General features: G+C 41.0%; 1 protein-coding gene across 2 annotated transcripts; it reads left to right on the top strand.

Annotated features, from left to right (window-relative positions):
* Window positions 1-1,404: 1,404 nt before the first annotated feature.
* On the top strand, window positions 1,405-22,318 carry LOC110988864 (cytospin-A-like). Of its 2 annotated transcripts, none has more exons than XM_087141345.1 (6): window positions 1,405-1,508; window positions 12,384-14,712; window positions 15,147-15,255; window positions 15,611-15,727; window positions 16,251-16,310; window positions 18,256-22,318. In XM_087141345.1, exons 2-6 carry the CDS (start codon window positions 12,425-12,427, stop codon window positions 18,343-18,345), a joined length of 2,664 nt encoding a protein of 887 aa, XP_086997471.1. In that variant the 5' UTR covers window positions 1,405-1,508; window positions 12,384-12,424; the 3' UTR covers window positions 18,346-22,318. The 2 variants fall into 2 exon arrangements, with proteins under 2 accessions (XP_086997471.1, XP_086997472.1); XM_087141346.1 differs by lacking the exon at window positions 1,405-1,508 and adding an exon at window positions 1,554-1,575.
* The last annotated feature ends 359 nt before the right edge of the window (window positions 22,319-22,677 follow it).

Genomic DNA, 22,677 nt, shown 5'->3' with positions numbered 1-22,677 from the left:
TTATGAGATATTCGAGTGGAAATGTAAAAACGTACAACAAATTACACAAACGATCTGTTGTTGCCGCAACTAATTTTAAGCAGAGTAAATAATGTTTCCGACAAACAGGACGATTAGTATACGTTGGTCAGATAAAACATCTGGGACGCAAATATAAGACCAAAAGAAATTTGGCGAAATGCATCTGAGAATTTCTTCTGGTCTTCAGGTACGTGTGAACAGGCAGTCGAATCACGTGGTCATTTGACTTTTTATTCAACATTTTAAAGCACAATCTTATTTTTCATGTCTGTCTTTTTTGTTTTATATATAGGGCTGAATTTAGTAACGTTAGAAACGGCCAGGAATTTATATTTGCGTCCAAGATGCTTGTATCTGACCAACTTATACCATTCGTCCTTATTTATTATAGCTCTGTGACGCAATGCCAATACACCCTCTCCCTTCGTGTGTGTATATTTGCGTTACGCAAATCCAAGCCAGACCCATGGGCGTCGCCAGAAAGGGGGGGAAGGGGTGACCAACCATGATTCAATGGTAGAGGAGTCATTTCCAAGGCATATTTACTGACGCAATTTGGTGATTTTTTCCCTTATTTTTCTTTTTTTCTCCTCCCTCCATTTTTTTCCAAGTGGCAAGCGATGCGATCCCTTATTAATTGGAAAGTAAACACCAGTTTCCTTCGAAACTTTGTAACATTTAATATTGTTCTTTGAATTAAATGTAATGAAATGGCTAGAAAAAAACCCAAAGCAAAAAAATTGATTTTCCAGGTTTTTGCTATTTCGAAAAACATCGACAAAATTTTGTTTGAAAACTATAAAAATAATTGAATTTTCACAAAACTTCTGTTGCCTCGGAGACTAGAGCAATAATGCAACGGCTGCTTTGCCATCTGCCAGTTTTGAGGCTGACAGCCGAGAACGGATTCAATGATTGTTCTCGTTGGCTAATATTATCGTTTCTGGGTTTGGCTTCCACATCAAGTAGGCCTACTTCTACTATTATACTCAGCAAGGATCATAAGTTTGGATGTAATGCAGAGGAAACTTGATGTGTATGTGCAGTGTAGATGCAAATAAGTGTCAAAGAGATACTGGAGTGTAAGTAAAAAGTGTAAGTCTTTTTCTCGTGTCAAATAAATTAAATTAATTCACTGACTCGGAAAAGCTAAAACAAATTTTGGTTTTGAGTAACTTCGAGGAATCGACTGACAAAATCAATGTTACATGGAAAACCACTCACTTCAATTATCGGTGGAAAACTTTCCCTGACCCAATGCATGGAGGAAGGAATAGACCCGTAGACCCTCGGAGGCCTCCCTTCCACCCCGGCAAGACGCGCACGAGGGAGTACTTACTCCTTGGTTCCTGATCCTCCGGATCCAGCGGTTCCTCTGACAAATTACAACAGCGCCCCCATCGGTAGATAGACTAATAAATCAAGTAAATGAACAGAATTGGAAATGGTGCTCGTGCGTACATGTAGATTTTCGACATTGCAATGAGGTACGTGTGCGAAATTTCTCGTTTGTCCTGTTGCTCTTGCACGTAGGATAGTGATTTCTGAATACATGTACGTATTAAGCTTGTTACCAGTTAATGAAAACATGTTACAGTAGAACTGATCCAAAAAGTCTAACCAAAGAGCACAACGCCTAATGCAGGCACGTAGTAAGTAATGTAGGCCTACATGTAGTATCTTAACATGCACAAGTTTGCTTTCGATTTAGAGGCGTACGCACAAAAAAGACACACAGGTAAGGCCCATGCGCACAAGCGCGACAACAGGCGACTCAAGTACATATGTGTGACACAGTGAATGTGACACGGACAGATCCAACTTCCAAATAAACTCGGTAACCTTTCCTGCAAACCGCTGTGTTTTTCTGTGACCGAATGGCATGTTGTCGAGGCAGAATTCCTCTCCTTTCTTTCAACCACTGTCGACTCACCTAATTGTTTAACCATAGAGCTGTTCCTTGCTCTATGGTTTAACCCTAACCCCCAGTGTGTAGGCTTACGTTTTAGGATGGGTTACTCTAGTATTATCGCGATAGTTATCACATTTCCCAATCAAAATAGAGATTGCTCGCTCACCTTCCTGAATTAGCCTATCATTGCTGTTGTTTAAGTCTTACTTTTTAACTTGATTCATAAAATTTTGTTTGTGGTTCAATTTATTTTCCTCTATGATAGCTCAGAAATCTGTGTGTGAACCATTTGCAAGCGGAGGTGAAGTCTCTGTTATCGCGGTATCGAGAAATTGATTCTAGGATGGCCTTCAGAGCACTTTGTTTATAAATAAATAAAGATAACAAGAATGATTTTGTTTTCCTGGGAATCAAAATGGCCTCATTTTCTGATGTTTCATTTTACCTGTAAAATCTCCCCCTTAAAGATGCCAAACGCCGAGAGAACAAGATGGGAACAATTGCACTGCGTCACCTTACACTTAGTAATTCGGAAAGACTTCGTTTTTTCATCAGAACTTGTTTACCCCAATCTTAAATGCAGCAACAACTTTGACATTCATCTACCGGTTATTACTTAAATTGGTGTTTGGCGAAGGAATAATAGATATGTGGGTATCACAAATTTCATGTTTTTGGTGGACTCATCCTTTGATCGATGTATGAAACAACTGTTAAAAATGTCTTCTTTCTGAGTTCTCATTCTCCAAGAGTTATAACCATCTCGTTACACCTGAACTATTTTATTCAAAGTTTATGTTACAAATTCTAAATATCCGCTGTAAATTCTTCAAAGTGTGTGAGAAAAGCAAAGAATTGCAACAATAATGCCTATGTAATTATTCGCTAAATTCCCCAGGCGCAGAGGGTGCAAGTATGATTGATACAAGTCTATTGTAATGGAGATTGGGGGCACACTTTACGCACGCAAAAAGCTTTTCAGTGCAGGAGCCCTTATTTTGACTCCGAAAAAACTTGGCATTTTCGCAGTTAAAGTGTACCTTTGGCCTTTCGAAATTGACATATGGAACCCAGCAACAAGGCAGGGTGGTGTTAGAAATAACTGTTAAAGAGATACATGTAGACGGTAGTTAATGACAGACACAGTCAAGGAGAATTTAGAAATTTCAGAAAAAGTACATCTTTTATTACAAATTGTCAAAACGTACGGAAACATGCAGAATTTTTCTCTCTGTTTCAATAATCCGCAGGCCATAAATCATTGATTACCGGGGAGAATATTACCAATTGGGAACTCAATTTTGCATTGCGGGTTGGCAGTGCAAAATTCAACATTTCCGATTCCATGATAATGTTACCGCGATAATATAGGAACCGAGTATACATTGGAAGATTGAGGACTGTTATTGTTAGCAGGTTAGGGTTAAAGGGAAGTAGGAAATCCCTGTTTTAGCACAGGACTTAACTTGGCAGTTACTGTACATGGTAGGCCTACATGTACTGGTAAGTCGTAGAAGTTGCATATCACTTTCGACAGTTTTGAATCATGCGTGCAGTGCAAGTGCCACCTTTTGCAGGCATATTTTTGGTTTTCGTTTGATCGCAATTCATCAGCTGTTCGTAAACCAAGGGCATTGAAGTTTACTGCGGGGAGGTCAGGGAGGGGGGTTATGAAATCTTAACTTCACAGCCAGCTCATGCCTGGTGCATGCATCATATCAGTGATGTGTTATGTCTGTAGATGGTGTGCTGGACAATTCGACCATTTGCCAACTCGACCGTTGAGACAAGTTCAGCCAAGTTGGCTGTTGAGACGTGTTGAGACGTCAAATTATAACTGTTAAGTATTGGCTTCATGCTCAGCCTACACGCTTTTTGAAACTTTGTGCATTGTCACATCAACAGTCCAAGATGGTGTCTGGAAATGGGCAGATGTTGGGCCGGGTCATTGCCAGAGAGGGGAGGATGCCGCATCGTTAGTCCTTGTGAAAGCCATGCCACCCTGTGCTCAGAGTAGAGTTGCAATGTCACGCAATGTCACACAATGCCAAATTCATAGAATGGTTAAAATCATAACCTTTGTGGTTAAAATACTTGCACCCGCACTGACCTGGCCACGTGTTTGAATTTTATTGTGTAGACATCTCACACGGTTGAGTTGTCTCGATGTCAGAGTCGAGTTGTTGCCGATGATTCAGCCAACTGTCAAGTTGTCCCACCGGTCAATGTATTGCTCTATTTCAAATTGCAGTTTTTGTTTGATGTTCAGTGTGCATACCGGTACATGTACGCGCTCTGATTGTGCGAACTCTACGAGTAGGCACCAGGATAACAAATTTACAATATCTTCATCCGTGATTGGAATCTTGTTCCTACAGTTACATGTACGTGTATAAACGTCATGCTGTATTTGATGAGCTAGCATAGCATCCTAAATCACCCCAAATTACACCAATTGTGCCCCTCTCCAATAACTGTCAAAAGTCGGTCCCCTAGGATGCACGGATGTCTGATACAAAGGTGCGTTATGAAACAACTGAGAAATGAAATCAACAGTTTTGTGATTGAAGGGGACAAGGCAAAATTTATTTTCCGCCAAATATTTCAGATCAGTGGAAATGATCAGCAAAAGAGTTTGAAGAATCTTCGACCTCACTGAGAACTCTGTAAAACTGTATTGTATTCATGTACATACATGTACATGTATGTCTCCCATTTTCCAAAATTCATTGCTTGGGTTTTATCAATTTAGTTTGATAGAAAGTATGTGCATGATGTGCATATTTCGTGAGTGAACACACGCTACTATCTGAATTTTAGTGTTTCTCAGAATACATGTATTGATTTTAAAATGTGCATGTATTCTTCAAATTCTCTCATTGCTCCCAAGAGTTGATATTTTATGCGCAGTCCTGGAAAGAGATCTGATGTTTATTTATAGACCTTGGCATCAAATAGCAGTAATATCCTGTCTCGCCTTTTCCTGATGTCCTACATACACGTTAATATCAGATTTACTGAGCTGGCCGGCCAGGCTCTGCACTCTGAGTCATCACTGCCTGTAGGTGATGAGAACACTTATCTAAGGGGGTCACTCCAAAATTGAAGGGAAAATGTACATGTGCACAGTACTACAGGGATTTTGAGCTGAGATTGCAACTGGCAAGTGATGTTGTTGGCCTACATGTACAGTACATTTGGGTGAAGGTTCTGTACTGCCTGGTACCAAAAGAAAAAATGTCACTATATGATTTTTCATTTTGTTTTGTCAATTTGGTTTCCATCCCTGTACAAATATTTGTGAAGCTGTGTGTTTTTTTTTAGGTACACATATTACACCGTAGGCCTAACCCTCCTGGGTCCTTTAAAATCCTCTTGATGGCTCGGTAGGATTGAAAAGGATCGGAGAATGTACAACCAGCCGCAAATACCCTGTGTTGTTTAATGAAGAAAGGTTCCCAGCAACAGGGCCTCAGAAGGAGGGACAGGTGCACGTGCTGTTACTTATGTACATGTACCATTAGCTTTTGAGATGAAATGATAGGATTTTTTCTGCAGTTATTAATGTACATTTGATTTGCCAAACAGATCAACCAAATGGTGAGAGGGTATTAAAAACATGATTAGAACCCTCAGCCTTCAGCTGCATAGATGATAACCGTCGTGGGCATGCTGAGTCACCATTTGCCTCGCAGGTTTCTTGAAATGACGTGACCCTCAACACGTGGGTGTCGTGTGTGTATGGGCGTACGTGATTGTTGTGGGGACATGCACACTCCTCTTTTCACTTATTTTGAGGTGACCGACTATTGCTTTTTGGGATAATATTTCCGAAGTTTCCGAAGCAAAGGGGAGCAGAAACAAATTGTCCCCTGTAACACAGGGAAGGCCTAGCACATGTACATGTATGGTGTATGTGAATTTTATCATGAAACAAATTGTAAAGGGAAACTGACTAGGTGGTTAAAGCAGGCCTACATGTACATGTACGGTGAATGAATCCATTTACGTGCACGGTGGGAGGTAGGATGCATCAAATTGTGACATCCCCTTTAATTCTTGCGAAAGTACATGTAGTTCAAGGCAAATTGAAATAGCAGCTCTTCTGTAGGCTGTTCATTGAGTGAAGTGTCACCAATATAACCTTTTTGTGGACAAAAGATTAATTTGTTAAAATGAGAGTGTTCAGATTTTGGGCAAATCTCATTTATGGGTTTCATTAAAAAGTTTTGCTTTCAGAACATGCACAGAAGCTCCCATTCATTTGACATTCAAATTATGTAGATAATTTACCAAAATTTGGTTTTCATTTATCCCGTACGCTTTTGGGAATTAGGTCAAGACTTGTCCAAATCAGCATAAACTAAGTCCGTCCTTATTAATAATGCAAGTGTCCAACAGCATCATGTTTGATTTTGTAGACCTAAACAACTTTTGGCACAGAACATTAATATTTTGGAGTTCAGTTCTCAATCTTCCTCCTTTATTAACTTAAGCCGTCAAAATACATGTTGCTGAGCAGGCAAACGCTTTGGAGCTGATTTATTTGATCTGTTGTAAATCCAAATCCTGAATATCATGTACATGTATGTACCATGTGTGCGCATTTATTTTATTCTGTATGCCTGACTGAATTTATAAAGGAGTTAGGCTGGATTTGTTCACTACCTTCATCACAGCTCTAGTTGCATGTGAAGTGTCATGTTAGCATCGGTTATTTAGGCAAAGAAAGACTTGCCCCTCAATGCTCTCTTTTGTCATTCAGCCATTTTCTGGGATGCTCACATGAGTGCAGATTTGCATAAATTCACCTGACATTTTAAAAGAGCATGTGTGAATAGAGGTCTTGGTGAAAGACCTGAATTTACAGCATTGTTGTGGTTATGTAACTCAGGGCTTCAGATTGGATATTGGGCTCAGTGTTAGAATGAGGACAGCTCAGGCTAATCCTTCCTGAAGGAGGAAGAGAGGGGGAAGTAAGGTAATTGGAGTTGGCTGAAAGGCAGGTGTCCCAAATAACACCTCAAGGATCAGTCTGGACGTGATCTGGCTTCACTGGTTCCCCGACCTGTTCAGTCTTGCTTGTATAGTAACACACCTGAAAGGGCTTCTGTAGGATTTACACGTACATTGCTTGCATACATACATGTACTTAATGTACATGTGTACACAGTCGTGCACGTACTGTGCTAGCATGGAGGTCTATTCCTTCCTCCATGGTGCTAGTAACCGTCCCAGGTTGAATTACTGTACATGTACAGTACGTATACTGTACATATTGTGCTGTACATGTACATGCTACATACAGTACATCATCATCATGCTTGGTAATAATACATGTATAACCATTGCCTGTGGGCTGCGGTACAGCGTCATTGACATCTGCACATGATTATCTGTTACACATTAACTTCTGCCATAGAAATATATTATACAGGTGCATATGTGTACACATGTACTCGTACATTTAACATGATGTTTTGGTTGGTCATTTTAAGAGTTCATGCCCCAAACCCAAAGTAACCAAAAAAGGGATAATTTTAATTGAGATCGACATTGATCAAGGATGAGACTTTTAACTTCAAGCAAATGTGAACTCCCCATGTTCATGTTGTACATGTACATCCAAATTCTGGCCTACCGGTAGATCTTCATATAATGCTTTTTTTCTGTTCATTTTAAAATCAAGTTTCATATGAAATTTCTAATTTGCTTTCATTTGGTGAAAAGAATTTAGGAGGGTTAAAAGACTGTCTGATATCCTTTCCACCTTCGAGTCCCTGTGCTGGGACGTCACCTTTTAATATCCTTGTTCGTTGATGCCTACTTGCCTAGCTTTCAGAGTTCACAGGGCTCATTGAAATTGCAAGCTGAACAAATACATGTCTCCTGTCCAGTGTGGAGTGAATGCTGGACCCATCAGTCCACTCCACCTTCCAGGTTGGTCTCCCACTGAGCGGTACTGCCATTCAGGCCAATTTGTTTTTTAAAATGGAATCTGTTCATCCAAAAAAAGGCCTGCTTAATCTGCATTATGTGTGCTGTAAATGCGTCCCTTGCTGCGTTAGTGTAGAAAAATCAATTGTAAGCAGAGCTTTTCAACTTGAACTTACACCCGTACATGTACATAAAGGATGCTGGGAGTGCAGACCAATGGGTTGGCTGTATAGAACAGCTATGAAAGATGCTACCATAGAGTTACTAGTACATATACAGTAGCTCTGCGGTTCTACAGTGCGACTCGTAGCTAGATTTTGCCAATTAAAAGCTACCGGGCGGGGTACTTGTCAGATTTTTTTGTTACATTAGTGTGACTTGAGCCATGGAGAGGTAAAGGCTAGAAATGTTCTCTGTGGATTTAGTTCCAACTTGCCACATTTCCCTTAATCTCAAAAATCCTTCATTGCTGAAAAATGATGAAAAGTCATTGTTTTTTCAATAATTGTTGAGTGTGTTCCTACCGGTAACATACAAGAGTATCAAGCTTCATGCAAGTTTGCCGAGGCTCTACATGTGTCCCTTCCCTGATCCTACGAAATCTTCCCAAATCTGGCAAATTCTGAAGGATTGTGGAAGGTTAGGGCTAACTCTTTTTTCCCTGTTCGTGAACATGAATAATAGTGTTTTGAGTTTACAAAGAACTATCCAAAAAGGAAATCACCAAAGGAAATCACCAAAAGGTTTTGGCCCAGCCGTTTCTGCCTGTAAATAAAGATCCATGCATGTACAGTAGCCTGATAAAACATATAAAATGAATGTGACTTTGTAATTTGACATGTTTCATGCCAGGTTATCGCCCCAAAGGCATTTTCAAGGTGCATGTTTGAGTGTTGATGCCCCCCCAAAGGCCAATTTTACGTTTACTGCATGTACTGCGCTTGGTGGATTTTGATGAAAGAAGAATGTCGCGACACAAGCACCACAGATTTTACGAGTTGCCGTAGCACTGAGTAATTTCATTAGTAACATAACATCTGTGGAGTTCAGAGAATTTCATTCCAGTACGGGAAAGGGAGGTGTTGGGCGTAACCTACATGTATGAATTGAATAATAGTGCTTTGAGTTTACAAAGAACTATCCAAAAAGGAAATCACCAAAAGGTTTTGGCCCAGCCGTTTCTGCCTGTAAATAAAGATCCATGACAAGAGTTGCCAGTTTGATTCTGACAATTTGTATCAGCTGCAAAGTTTATCGTTTGCTGTCCTCATGCACTGGGACAAGTGAATCTCATTTTCTGGGATGATTCATTGTGGTGTGAGTACAGGGCACTAAGCCAGTGAGTAACACTTTCTCGGACGTGGTTTCAATGAGAAAAATGTTGGGTTCACAATTTGAAAAAAAAAAACCAAGTAAGCTGAACATTAACTTTCCTGAATGACATGACCTCACAGCAATACAGGTAGTGCCCTGTGCTGTCTGGCATGGACAATTTTGAACAACCTCACATATTGCACTTTGTAATAACACTTTATCCCAAATAAGGAAAGGATGTCAAAACAGATTTTACTCATTAAAAAGGAGTACAAAGATGCATAAAAAGTGTTTTTAAGAAAAAATCATCACAGTTTACTATACAATGTAGGTGGAGACTAGTGGGACATTTTGATTTGCATAAATACAATGTACATGTACATTCATGTACATATGTACATGTATAGGTGTCATACTAGTGATTTGTAACATACATACATGTACATGAACATACAGGGTACGTACGGGGTTAGCGTGCACTGCATTACTGTTGCACCTTAAACACAGGCAGGTGTTTGCATTCAGACACGTTCTTGATTTATCGATACACTCTTGTGAAAACGAGGGTTTGCATTTCCATAGATATGTCTGTTTTGAGATTTATGGGATTCCACAGCCGGCCTCTTGACCAGGAAGCAGAGAGACATTTTGTAAACAATGACAACTGATAAATCTCTCCTTCAGGCCCTGAGGCATGATTGATAACCTCCTGGTACTCAAGAGTTGTCAATAATGCACTCTGGTCCCCCTCTACAAAAGTCATTCAGTTGTTAAAAAATACATACTGGTAGAGTATATATCACAGTACATGTACCTACATGTACATGTACATGTATGAACGTCTACATCTTTGTACCACTGTGATATGCTGGTTCACGTATGTACATGTACTCTGTACATGTACATATACGTGTACCGTGTTATATATACATGTACATTTTTTAAGTCAATAGTAAAAAAAGTATTAAATTACTAACTCGTCATTCCTAGCATGGAGAGGTTTTGATACCTCTTTGTTTTAGCTTCACTGATTAATTAGTGACAAGTGTGAGTAATGAAAGGTACGAATGTCACGCGTTATGACGTGGCTTCTGGACCTTCGGTACATTTAAATAAAACCTAAAAGAGCTACAGTAAGTAAAAGTTACTTCCTTCAGTTTTTCATACAAACTGTACTGGTACTGTATGTTGCAGTTGGTTTGGGTCCCTTCTAGTCAGGCATGAATTGAAGGTTAGAACAAAGCACTCTGTATACTGTCCAATTTGTTAATTAAAGCTGTTACATGTTACAGTTGGTGTGGAATTGTCCACATCTTTGCTTGTTCACCCATGCCCACGTGCATGTAAACTTCATTATATGACTGATCGATATTATGTGTGCACCTGTATACATGACCTATGGCCTGCTGTACAAGTGCATGCGCATAAGAGTTCAATAGTTAACTATTAACTTAATCTTTAATTATTACTACGGTGACCTTTACTGGTATTTGGACCATCTTGCAAACTGCTATTCTCGTGAGGCAGGCAGACATTGATCCATGTAGTTTAGTGTCCTCGGTGTATATGTATTTGATGCAGTTAACATGGCTCATGTGTAACATGTCAGCAGGTGGTTCTTCAGCTTGTCAGAAGTTTGCATGTGGACCGGTCAAAATGTACACCACGCTAGTCACAGTTGTATTTATACCTATCAGTGGTTGGTTAACCTATGGCTGGTCCATTAGTTCAACAGCAAAAGCATAAAAGTGGACAGGGGCAAATGTACATGTACATTTTGAGGTAAAATCTGACATCAAATAAGCTGATCACATTTCTGTAAGCTGTGGCTGCCCATACAACCTAAGCAATATCACTACCAGCAACCGGACTACATGCACATGAAAAGCAAACGTGCCAGTTTTCATGTTCATCAAGCTCTGTAAAGAGATAAAAGCTGTACATTGTGTGGCCTGACGTTTCAACCTTTCCCTTTAAGACACTGTTGACTAGAAAGGACACACCCAAATGATATGTACATGTACCTCATGCTTGAAGCTCTAATGATGAATTATAGGTGCAGTGTACATGTACATACTGGTACTACCAGCACAGACTACGACAAATCTGCCAGCGTACAATGTACATGTACCGGCATATGTGACCTAAACAGTCACTAGATAAGTGAATTGCTGTCAGTGGAAAGTATTTGATGTCACCATCAAACTATTGATTTCCTATTCCAGCAGATTGGCCAAAGCACGCAACGTACGAGCACCGTGTCATGTTTGTTAATGAGGATATCGGCGACTGTATGCATACCCTGTACATTGTATATACCTGGTGCCATGTAATAATAGCCAATCTAGCATTAGAGGGATGTATTACATACATGAAAACTGTGTGTGCCTTTTGACCTGCATTTCAGTTTGTATGTACTGTACGCACCAGTACGGAGGAATGTACCATGTGCATAAAAATTTGACATGAAAAAACGGGTAGATTTACATTATTTAATTATAATATGCGTTCAGTAGAAACTGGTGTATACACAGTATATTTACATTTTGCACATGTGAAAACACAATCTGTACCTTCCTGACCTTGCTCATGCATTTACTTGGGCTAATTTCTGGCGTGCATTCATGCATGCAGTATACATACATGTATGTACATTTTCAACACTTGACATGGTTTGTTGACCTACTTGTCTCTACCGATATGTACATGCGTACACATGACTGTGCTTTCTGTAAATGGTGCTTCACACATGTATTTAAGCACATGTACACATGGGGGCAAATTTTGTGCATGTTTTCATGTACTGAAACTTAATTTTAAGTCGTCTGCTGAACTGACTCTGCATGAAAAAATTTTTCAGTCTTTTGATTCTAACTAAATTTTTTTGACATGCAAGAAATTGTTCCTCAGAAGAAGTATGTGTTAGTTGGGATGTCTAAATCCTGGTATGTTCACACAAATCATTGGAGTGCCTTCATTTCTGCTGTGAGAATTTGCACATTTTTATTCCAGCAGCAAACAGTTTGAAGCATAGTAGTTGGACAGGGCAAAATGCACCTGTGCGAAGGAAACGTTTGTGTTGCTCCTCAAAATAATACCCATATGGTCATTTTGTGGGTTTTTAGTGACCAGTGCTCAGCAAGATCCAGGGCTATTTTCCATTTGTTTACTGAGCTTCTGGTTTGTCTTTCATCTGCAGGAAAATTTGTCTGGTCCAATGAGGCTGTCCTGTCTGCCATTATGAGCCAGGCAGCCGGCAAGTCTGATTCAGCGGCGGGCTGGTCAGAGATCCAGGACCTCCTCCAGCAGACCCAGCTGGAGAACACCTCCATGAGGCAGCAGCTGGACATGCTGAGGCAAGAGAACCGCCTACTCAAGGACCGCATCAAGACCCACGAGCTGGAGGCGCTGGACTCCAAGACGGACAACGAGAAGGCCATGCTGCTGCGGCTGGAGGGCTCCGTCACCAGCGACGACCGCTCCCACCATGCTGAGGAGGATCTGGACGAGACAGCCGGCTCCTTCGTCATTGCTGACTCCAATGGTGACCAGATACTCCCAGGATTTCCTTCCTCGTCATCAGAGGGATCTGCGGTACCGGAGGAGGTCCCCAACATGTCAGAGAGCAACTGGGAGATTCTCAGCAGTGAGGGTGAGGGTTCCGTGGCCTGTCTGCAAGATCGCATCCACCAGATGGAAGAGAATCACTACACTGTGAATGAAGAGCTTCAGGCAACACTGCAGGAACTTACAGACCTCCAGGATAATGTGAACGAACTCAATTATGAGAATGAAAAACTCACCGAAGAAAAGAGCGTCATAATTGAAGCACTGTACAGACAACTAGAGAAGGTGGAGTGTCTCAAGAACTACTTGGAGTCATTAAAGGGCCGTCTAGAAGAGAGCTGTGTGGATATTGAGCTTGACGATCTTGATGAAACATTCAATACAGCATTCACAGACATCTCTCTGCAAAGCTTAGACTTGACGGAAGTCTGGGGCAGTATGTCCCAAGGCACCGGGGACAGGAAGAGACTGTCAGAGATTCTCAGCGAACATCGGAAGGAGACACAGTCAGAGATAACAAAGCTCAAAGAGAAGATGAACGATATGGAGCGGTCCCTGGACAACACTCTGGTAGAAATGGAGCAACAGTCCCAGGAGCTGACTGTGGCCAAGGGAAAGCTGGCGAGCACGGAGGTTGAGCTGGAGAGGACCCAGGTCATGATGGAGGAGGAACGATCCCGCCTGACAGCTTTGCTGCACAACCAAGACCCCGAGGGCAAGCTTAATCTGGTCAACCTCATGGACCAGGCCAAGCAGGAGAAGGAGGCCCTGGAGCAGCGCTGTGCCATCCTCCAGCGAGCCTTGCAGGAGAGCCAGCAGCACGCCGCCAAGCAGCAACAGGAGATCGAGGAATCGGATCAAGACTTTGAAGCGGCCCGGGAGCACGTCGAGAGGGAGGTCAAGCAGATGAATGAACGGATCCAGGAGGTAGAGGGTGAGAAGCACGAGCTGGAAACTGAGGTCATCAATCTGAAGGAGACCATCCTGGAGCTGGAAGAAGCACGGGAGCGGCACGAGGCGGACAAGGTCAAACACCTGACCACCATCGCCGACCTCAACCAGGCTGTGCAGACTCTCCGAAAGGAAAAACAGGAACAGCATAAAGAGCTCTCTGAACTCAAACGAATCAGTGCACGGGAATCAGAAGAGTGGGTTCAGTTTCAGAAGGACTTGCAGTATGCCGTAGTCATCGCCAATGACTATCGCACGGAGGCCCTCACTGAGGTCCAGCAACTGCAAAAGGAAAAGGACGAACTCGTGGGGAAAATCAAGAGTCTCAATGCTGAAGTGGAACGGCTCCGAAAACTGGAAAGGAAGAACACAGCTCCGAACCTGAGTCCCATTCACCTGAAGCCCACCTCAACAGAGAGCGAAATTCGCCAGCGGATGCATGCTTATATAAAGTCGGACTCTGATATTGTTGGAGCCCGGGCAACAAGAAAGTCCAATTCCACAAACACCCAGCTGTCTGTGAAGAGTCTCATCAAATCCATCGAGACGGCAGCAGCAGAGGACTCACCCAAGATCCCCCAGAGTCCAACCTCGGTGTCTCCGGTGAACACAACGTTTTCCAGACCACTCCTGGGAAGACGAAACACCACCACAGCATCCACAAAACCGTTTGAGTCAAAACCGGCCTTCACGCGACGTAACACCACCACATCAATGATTTCCACCGACACCAAGAGCTCTCATGCTGCCAGGACCTGTGATGACCTGAAGCTGACCAAAGAGCCTCTTCGGCCGCTGCTTACCCAGGACACATCTGTTCGGTCACCAACCAGCAGGTCACCAGGAGCCACCCGCAGTGATGCCAGGCAAACTATCGGAGATGCACTTTTCAGGAATACAGATTTCCGGTCCCGGAAAAGTAGCAGCCCGACAACCTCTACAGCTCGGGACTCACAGGATGCAGCAGCAAGTAAGACATCAGGAAGTCCAGGCAATGCCAGGAGAATAAGGTAAGCTGCAAAGGAGGGGACAAGAGAGGTTTGCTTTGTCCTGTTTGCCAACAGCCAACGAACAAACCAATAGCCAAATCCAGGTCAAAACTTTGGGCTCCATCACGGTGCTACACAAAACAAGATGGTTGGGTGTGGGCTACTCATCAGAGCAGAGTGAGGGCCCATAACAATTGCTTCAAAAGGCTCCAGGCAAGCCCCATGTAGGAATGGCACCTCATGTGTCCAGCCATTTGTACAATCCTGTAGTGTGTGTCTGTAAGAAGAATGAAACTGGGCTGAGTTTTTTGATGTCGCTCAATATCACTCTCAGTCTTTTCTAAGCTTACTGTTGAAAATTTAACATAACATTCCCGAAGGTCAAGTTCAGAAGTTAAATTATCTTGAACCTCTTTCAGTACCGTTTCTCTGTTGATGTTGTATTCTTTGGACAGTGATTCTGAAAAGAAAGATCCTCTGTCAGTTCTGGTCAAGTGTGGAGGTGGAGGATCCAAGAGGAACGCTCTGCTGAAGTGGTGCCAAGCCAAGACGGCAGGATTCAAGGTACGTGTAATGCTGACACTTTGTTGGGACATAAAGCCTAGTGGCAGAAGATGCTACGTTTTTGGTTGGGATTTACGATAAAGGGAGTGTTAGTTTAAATAGAGGATTAGATAAGGATACATGGTGGGTCATTCAGTTGTTTGGGCTTTGGTTCTTTGGTTCATGTACATGTTGTAACATGTTTGTGTTTTGGCAGTGGAACATGCTGTTACAAAGCAGTACCAAAACGTAATAAATACAAAATATGCTTTGTAAAGATGAAATTAATAAACTGAAGAAAAGTAGCAATGCTTCCCCTTTTAATTTTTACCTGATCCTCCAAGTTATATTATGTGTTATCTTCTGCCTGCATTAGAATATTGACATCACCAACTTCAGTAGCAGTTGGAATGACGGTCTGGGATTCTGCGCCATCTTGTACAGCTACATGCCTGATAAGATCCCCATGCATGAACTCAACAGCCAAGACAAGGTGGGTTTGTGAAAATTGCATGGTAAAACTCGTCTTACAGTCGCAAAAGTGAATGGTTTTCTCGAAAGGAGACAACTTGATTTGGTTATTGAGACTATGAGAAGAATGACATTGGTTTTCCCAGAAGCAAAGGGCTGTCTTGTACTTGCTAGTCTCAATCCAGGGCTGTTACGCGGCCCATATGGGCAGAGTTGTTAACTTTAGTTGATTCTACGAGGACATTGCAGCACAGTGCTCCAATTCATAGGCACAGAACTTCACCCTGTTTGAATCCCAATGCGTAAGGCTGACTAGGAAAAACTACTGTCTGTCCCCAGAGAGTTTCAGTAGACCCAGGGATAAATTCACTCATCACCTGGGGGGACAACATCATGAAAAGTGCTGTGACCTTGCGGTAAAAGTGTTATGCAAAATAAACGTTCAAATTCAGGATTCTTGAAGGTTGTTGAAGCTGCATAATTATTCATCGCATCTAGGACTTACAGACTCATCAGCTAATGTGTTTCTTGGTTTTTTTAAACAGAGACGTAACTTCAAATTGGCATTCCAGGTTGCCGAGAAGTTGGGTATTCCTTCCATTTTGGTGAGTTTCTGCTCGGATTGGTTTCTGTTTCAGCAGTGTATTTCGTAACTTAAATGTGTTGTTTGCTTAGACGTTTCACTTTGGAAATCAAATTCTGGGCTCGAGAATGCTTCTTAGGAGGCCATGTCTCATCAGGGCTCTGCTCCACTTTTTCCACATTCAGTTTTTCAACAAAGGACAGAAATCCTGAATTTCTGTCCTTTGTGTGGTGGGAAAGCGGCTGTTGTTTTTCAGAAGTGAAATGTGAGTCAATCAATAGAACTAGTACATGTATTAGGATGCTGCACTCTGCTGATGATCAAACTTGAATGAGCTGAAATGTGTCGAGAACTGGATGTTTAACTATCTGAGAGTCAACAGACCTCTGTAATGATGATGCCGCACTGTTTACATGTGCGTTTCTCATGTTGTTCAGTGGACTGTTGGGACCTCACCAGCTTTTAAACCACTTTGGGCTGGGGGCATGTATAGATGTTGATTCTGCTGGGTCGGAGTATTTTTTATTTTTTACTGTTTTCAAAATTCTTTAAAAATCCATGTCTTCATTTACTGGACACTTACAACCACAGGAAGGACTGTCTGGTTTCTACTCTAATCTGACAGACAGCATCTACTGACGCTGGAGTATTTCAGCCGGGCCTGTCGCCTTGTAAATTGTGCGATGTTATGTAATTTTCTTTGTTCCCGAAACTGGCACAGTGGGCTGCTGACGTCCAGATTAGCATGCAGCAGTACTGTGTGGCTCATTGCTGCAGCTATAGAACGCTTTTGTCCCGGTTGTAATCCACTTGCACCGAAAACCACAAACAGTGGTATTCTGTTTCAAAACAAGGCTGGATTATCTCCACTATTGAGAGTGAAAAAATGTTGGTAATGCCTAGCAGCCTGGTCTCTTTGTTACGAGTACGCTCTTTTGTTACAAGGCCCAGTTCCCTTTTCCGATTTCGGACACCCTGGCTGCATATATAAAGAATATGTGTCCGAAACCGGGCTCCCCAACAGCAAGAGGTTAAGAAATTGCACATGTAAAACAAAGTGTGATATCAGCGCATGGGCTTGTTAGATTGATTCAGTTGGTCAATCTGCAGCCAGGATAAACTAAATGGACCCAAAGTGTCCTCTATTTACCACGTGGAAATGTGTTCATGTGATTTTAATTGGTTGCCTACTTTGATTTCCAAGTATGTTTATAGAGATATCAAAATCACCTGCCCAAAATGAAATGGAATTTTTACACCAAAAGTCAGTGGCACCTTTAACCACTTGCTGCCAGGGATTCCGGTTTCGGACACGTATTCTTTATACCCGTGGCCGGAGTCTCCGAAATCGGACAAAGGGAACTAGGCCATACTTATAACAAAAGACCAGGCTGCTGGGAATTACCAACATTTTTCACTCTCAATAATGGAGATAATCCAGCCTTGTTTTGAAACAGTATACCACGATTTGGAGCTTTCAGCGCGAGTGGATTACCACCGGGGACAAAAGCGCTCCACCACCGCAGCGATGAACCACACAGTACGGCTGTACGCTAATCTGGCCCCTATTGAAAAGAGGTCAGCAGCCCACTGTGCCAGTTTCGTGAGCAAAAGAAAATAATGTAGCACCGCACAATCTGGGCTCTTTTTACAAGGCAGCAGGCCTGGCTGAAATACTCCAGCGTCAGTAGATGTTGTCTGTCAGATTTGAGTAGAAACCAGACAGTCCTTTGTGTGGGTGTAAGTGTCCAGTAAATGAAGATGTGAATTTTTAAAGAATTTTGAAAACAGAAAAAAATGAAAATTATCCCATTCCAGCATCATCAACATTCATCAATGCCCCTGGAGTGATGTGGTTAAGGCCAAATACTTGAAAAAAAATTCTGCAAGCAGCATAAATTTATCCCCTCTCATAGTTTAATGGGGAAATGTAAGATTTTCAACATGTTGTTCTCTCTTTACTGCAGGATATTGAGGACATGGTGAAGATGGAGAGACCAGATTGGCAATCTGTCATGACCTACGTCACATCACTCTACAAGCATTTTGAGACATAACCATTCTCTCAAGCTCAAGATCCCGATTCAGGTCACCTTCAGAGCAGGGTCGAAAATTAATGACTTGGAGACTAGCAGATTTTAATGACATGTGCATGCAACATTCCAAGTGAAATGGTATTCAAGCTTCATTTCGCCATACCTTGTAAAAACAGATTCATTCCTTTGCGCATATGTGCAAACAGGAGATGGCCAAAAAATACCTGTTTAATAGGAGGGATCCACAATAGAGTGTCACCAAGGCATTTATGGCCACAAAGAGGCCACCCGGCCACAATTTGCATTTGAGCATGTGTCAGTGGACAACTTTGGAATTTTTTGATAGATAGGGATGTTCCATGCTACTTCAAATACTTGTTTGAATCATCTTCCTTGACAAATGAACATTGGGAATAATTCAAGTGCCCGCATCCAGCCGGCAAATAAAATTTGTCAACTATTTCCCACAGTGCACTGGGAAAAAAAATGGCTTTTCCATGGCAACCTCTCAGTGCTGCGTATTGTGAAATGCCAATATAGTCCTGTCACGTGTACCGTTTTTACACAGTGTGTTGATACAGAGTGCCAAATTTGTAAGCAAGACATTATCCACTGTGACTAGAAGCACTAGAAGCACCCCCTCTCTGGCAAAGAAGAGACAGGCTGGTGAGAAGATTTTCAACAGGGCTTTGTTTACACACAAAGACTTTACATTCCATAGCTGGTACCAGTACACTGCAAGAGAAATTGGCCACACGTGCTCAGTTTGTCCCGCGCCAAGTATGCATGAATTTGTGCACATGCACATTAAATAAAGGGATGCTGTTGTGTGAAAGCACTCCATCAGTCGTTCAGGCTTGCAGCAGGTGCACTCCTTACAAGTTGTCACATGTCATTCATCCTCAATCGAACCCAAAGCTTTTTAAGTGAACTGTGGACTTGTGATTGGCTCATGATTGACTTGTGATTGTCTGCAGGTACATCCCACCTTTGGTACATGTACGTTTGCTCACAAGTGTATGTGCATTGCTGTAGAAAGTAGCAAATTAAATTAAAATTTGGCGCTCTCGGGCCAAAGGAATGGGAAACTTTTGACTTGGTTGGTGGCAGCAAACATTCCAGTTGTTCCATGTTACCGGTCCGCTATTGTTGGTTGCCATTGTGAGTATGCCCACGTTAGCAGAAACGTGACATAAATAGTGGGCATTTAATTTTGTGCTGGCAGATGTCTCTAAAGTCTCCCATTTAAGTCTCCCATTTAAGGGATGTCTTCAGGCATGCACAAATGTGTACCATAGACCCTACACTGCTGTGGGGCCCTCAAAACCCCCTGGTGTTCATTTCGTGGATATTTTATTTTCCTCCAATCTGATTCCTGGTTAGCAGTGATAGGAATAGTTAAATACATGTATTTGATGAGGCAGTGTTGACATTTCAAATCTAATTCCATTATAATTGTGGTGTTACAGTGTGAACATAGTATGTATAACTGAACTGGTATATAAAGAGCTTTATTGTGAAGACCGTGCATGTCAAGGAAAATTTTAATATTGAAGGTACAAAAGGCTGAAATTGTTGAGGCTCGGTGACAGGTGTAATCATGTGGTTTTACAGGGGGAAGCAAACCTGTAGTCACGCTTGCAGGCATTGAATTGTCATCGCTTTGCAAGGAATCTTGGGTTTTCCTGAGCAGCATGTGCGACTTCTCTTGGAGTTCCACTTGACCCATTTGGTGCTCCTTTCTAAAAGAACTGGCAAATATCCTAGATTTTAGGGTCATAGATATGTTTTGTAATATCCAAGGTGAAGTTTGGGAAAACTTGAGGATTTTTCTCTTGCTTTGTGGACTTTTCTCTCTGAGCATACTTTTGGTTGAAGTTCGATAATTTGAAGTAGGTCTTCATCTGTTGATTGGGGCATTATTAGTGACACAGAATATTTCTGATGAAGACAATGTCATATCATAATGTTATATTCCTGACTGAATAATACTCATCCTATTCAAACTGCAGTGGTGTGGATTTACATATTAAGCCTTGAAAAGTCTTGTCAGATGTATATAATTTCGTAAATACATGTACATTTAGTTGAATTCCTGTATTCAGAGAGAGAGACATTCTGTAAATTTATTCAAGTGATTATGTCCGTACAAAGTAACAAGTTTTTTTTTTCTATTTGCTACAGTGGAGCTGTAAGTGATTAGATTTTTCATAAATTTTGTATCAGAATTTATGATCAGTATGTGGATTAATCAAGAAAGTGCTCTTTCCCATTTGAATGAGAAAACGTTCACAGACACACTCCTTCATTTTGGGAAATACAAATTTTTGCTTCTTGTTCATGAATGAATGATTCAGTGCACAACTGAAAAAGCAGGCTGTGAATGTATTGGAGAAAAGCAACTCGGATAGTTTACGCTGGTTTAATAAAGGTCTACAGTTTCCAGCAAAAACAAATGAACATGATTATGACATTGAAACATCGTTCAGCTGTGTTTGTAAGAAGAATAAGTCATAGCAAGCAATAGTTCTTTTCTTTTTTAAACTCAGTATTACACATATTCCAAATTTTAAATACAACACATGTATTTTAATTTGTCATTGGCTTCCTTCTTCCAATAGCTTTGTTTAGCCTAATAAAGTCTGTAATCAGCCAAGTCGCACTTACTCTAGACAAACACATGTACGATAATTGATATTGCATGCAGGTATGTGGCTTTGCATTTTTCCTGAACTGCATTCCTTTCGAAGTGTCATATTCTTTTGATGCAATAATGCCACTGGATTTATAATGCGTACAGTCTTGGATTAATCTGTCTGTTTACATACAACAAATATGATTCATATTTGCTAGACATATGAGAGTCGTGAAATTGATTTATAAATTCTGGAGTTATCTTGTGTTAATTGCACTATGAAGACGTACCTATCTTCCCGGTTTTCAATGTAGTCTTTCAGAATCTTTATTCCAAGTATATTTTGAGAATTGAATTTTTAAGTTAATTCTGCTATTAAAGTCAATATGCTATGAAAGCAGTTGGCCTATGAAAAGGAAATAATTTTGCTTTAATCTCTAATTATATATGTTTATCTTATCCCCATCTTACATTATGGTACTTACCATTCATTACTGAAAACTTTTCCTCTAGATAGTTTTTTTGTATTCAGATGATACTTAATAATGTTTAGCACGTGTATTTTTCACTTGCTTTTTGAGAGCCACATTGTGAATATTTTGTGTTTATTGTGTGCATATATTTTTGCTGTAAGAGACTTTGGTTATTGCAGTGTTCTGTTCTTGATGTAATGTAAATTTTGTTATTTTTGTACTAATTTACCTGTAGGGTTTTAATTGAAGAAGATAGTGACACAATACTGTATTTTCTGGATTTGTTTGGAAGGTTTTGTTTTGTACTGGAACATGGTAACGTTTTTGTCTTCAGAGTTTGCACAAACTGGATAAAGAAGATAAGTAGAAAGTTTATTTATGCAGACAATTATTTAAATACCTAAAGCAGTTTTATTGTATTCACAGAAGCAAGTCTTTCCCTTCCTTTATTCTTAAGTGAGAGAGCATGTTGGTTCAGAATTGTTTGTAACATTTTTAAGCAGCGTCATACTTAAAATATTGTAAACTGAAGATATACTCACGTTCCACATGGCTTTGAAAAACAAAAGTATCTTTTACAGAAGTATCCATTTGTAAGAATTTGTATGGCATGTTCTTGGTTTTGTTTTTCAAATTTCACGTTACAACACTTTAATAGTGTATTCCTCATTCAATACCGAGTCTTTTTTCTAGTTTTATTTTAATGAGACTAAATGGTTGTTAAACCTCTGCAACCCTCTACACAGTATGCTAATGAATATTTAATTGCTGCAAGTAATAACTCTTTGAAAAAACTATAGATATTGACCTTCAACGTAAATATTCAATAAGAACAGCTATGGTGAAATTCAATAACAATGGTTGATTGTTTTTATTTTTTGTGTAAGGTTGGAGTGAAATTCTTGATTTTGTTAGGTGGTTACATTTTAAAGGGGTATGCACTTTCAAGGTTTGTTTGGTTCCTCACCTGCCGGCCTGGTAGCATTGCTAAAAGACGTTGAAAGGCGAGAGTCTTTCATTTTGAAACAAACTGCACTTAGTGCCCTTAAGTTTTAGGGGAGGGGCTCTCAGTTTGGTGTCGTTACGTACTGGGTTGATACTGTTCACACATATACATACAACACACGGTCCCCAGTTCCAAGAACGATCATGCTACTGTAGTCTCATTAATTCCAATCCTATCGCCGAGATTGTTTGGAAAGTTTTAGCCAATCGGCTAACGATTTTCCGCTAAATGAATTAAGT

Source organism: Acanthaster planci, linkage group LG09 (genome assembly GCF_054643075.1).
Source record: "Acanthaster planci isolate LZ-2023a linkage group LG09, COTS_SCS, whole genome shotgun sequence".
In the NCBI taxonomy this organism is placed as follows: domain Eukaryota; kingdom Metazoa; phylum Echinodermata; class Asteroidea; order Valvatida; family Acanthasteridae; genus Acanthaster; species Acanthaster planci.
Note: the sequence above shows the minus strand (reverse complement) of the source record. Positions and strands in the feature narration are given on the sequence as shown.

Coding starts and splice junctions, on each gene's coding strand:
- LOC110988864 (XM_087141345.1), top strand. CDS start 12,425: ATGAGCCAGGCAGCCGGCAAGTCTGATTCAGCGGCGGGCTGGTCAGAG. Junction 14,713..15,146: donor GGCAATGCCAGGAGAATAAG/GTAAGCTGCAAA, acceptor TTCTTTGGACAG/TGATTCTGAAAAGAAAGATC. Junction 16,311..18,255: donor TGGGTATTCCTTCCATTTTG/GTGAGTTTCTGC, acceptor TCTTTACTGCAG/GATATTGAGGACATGGTGAA.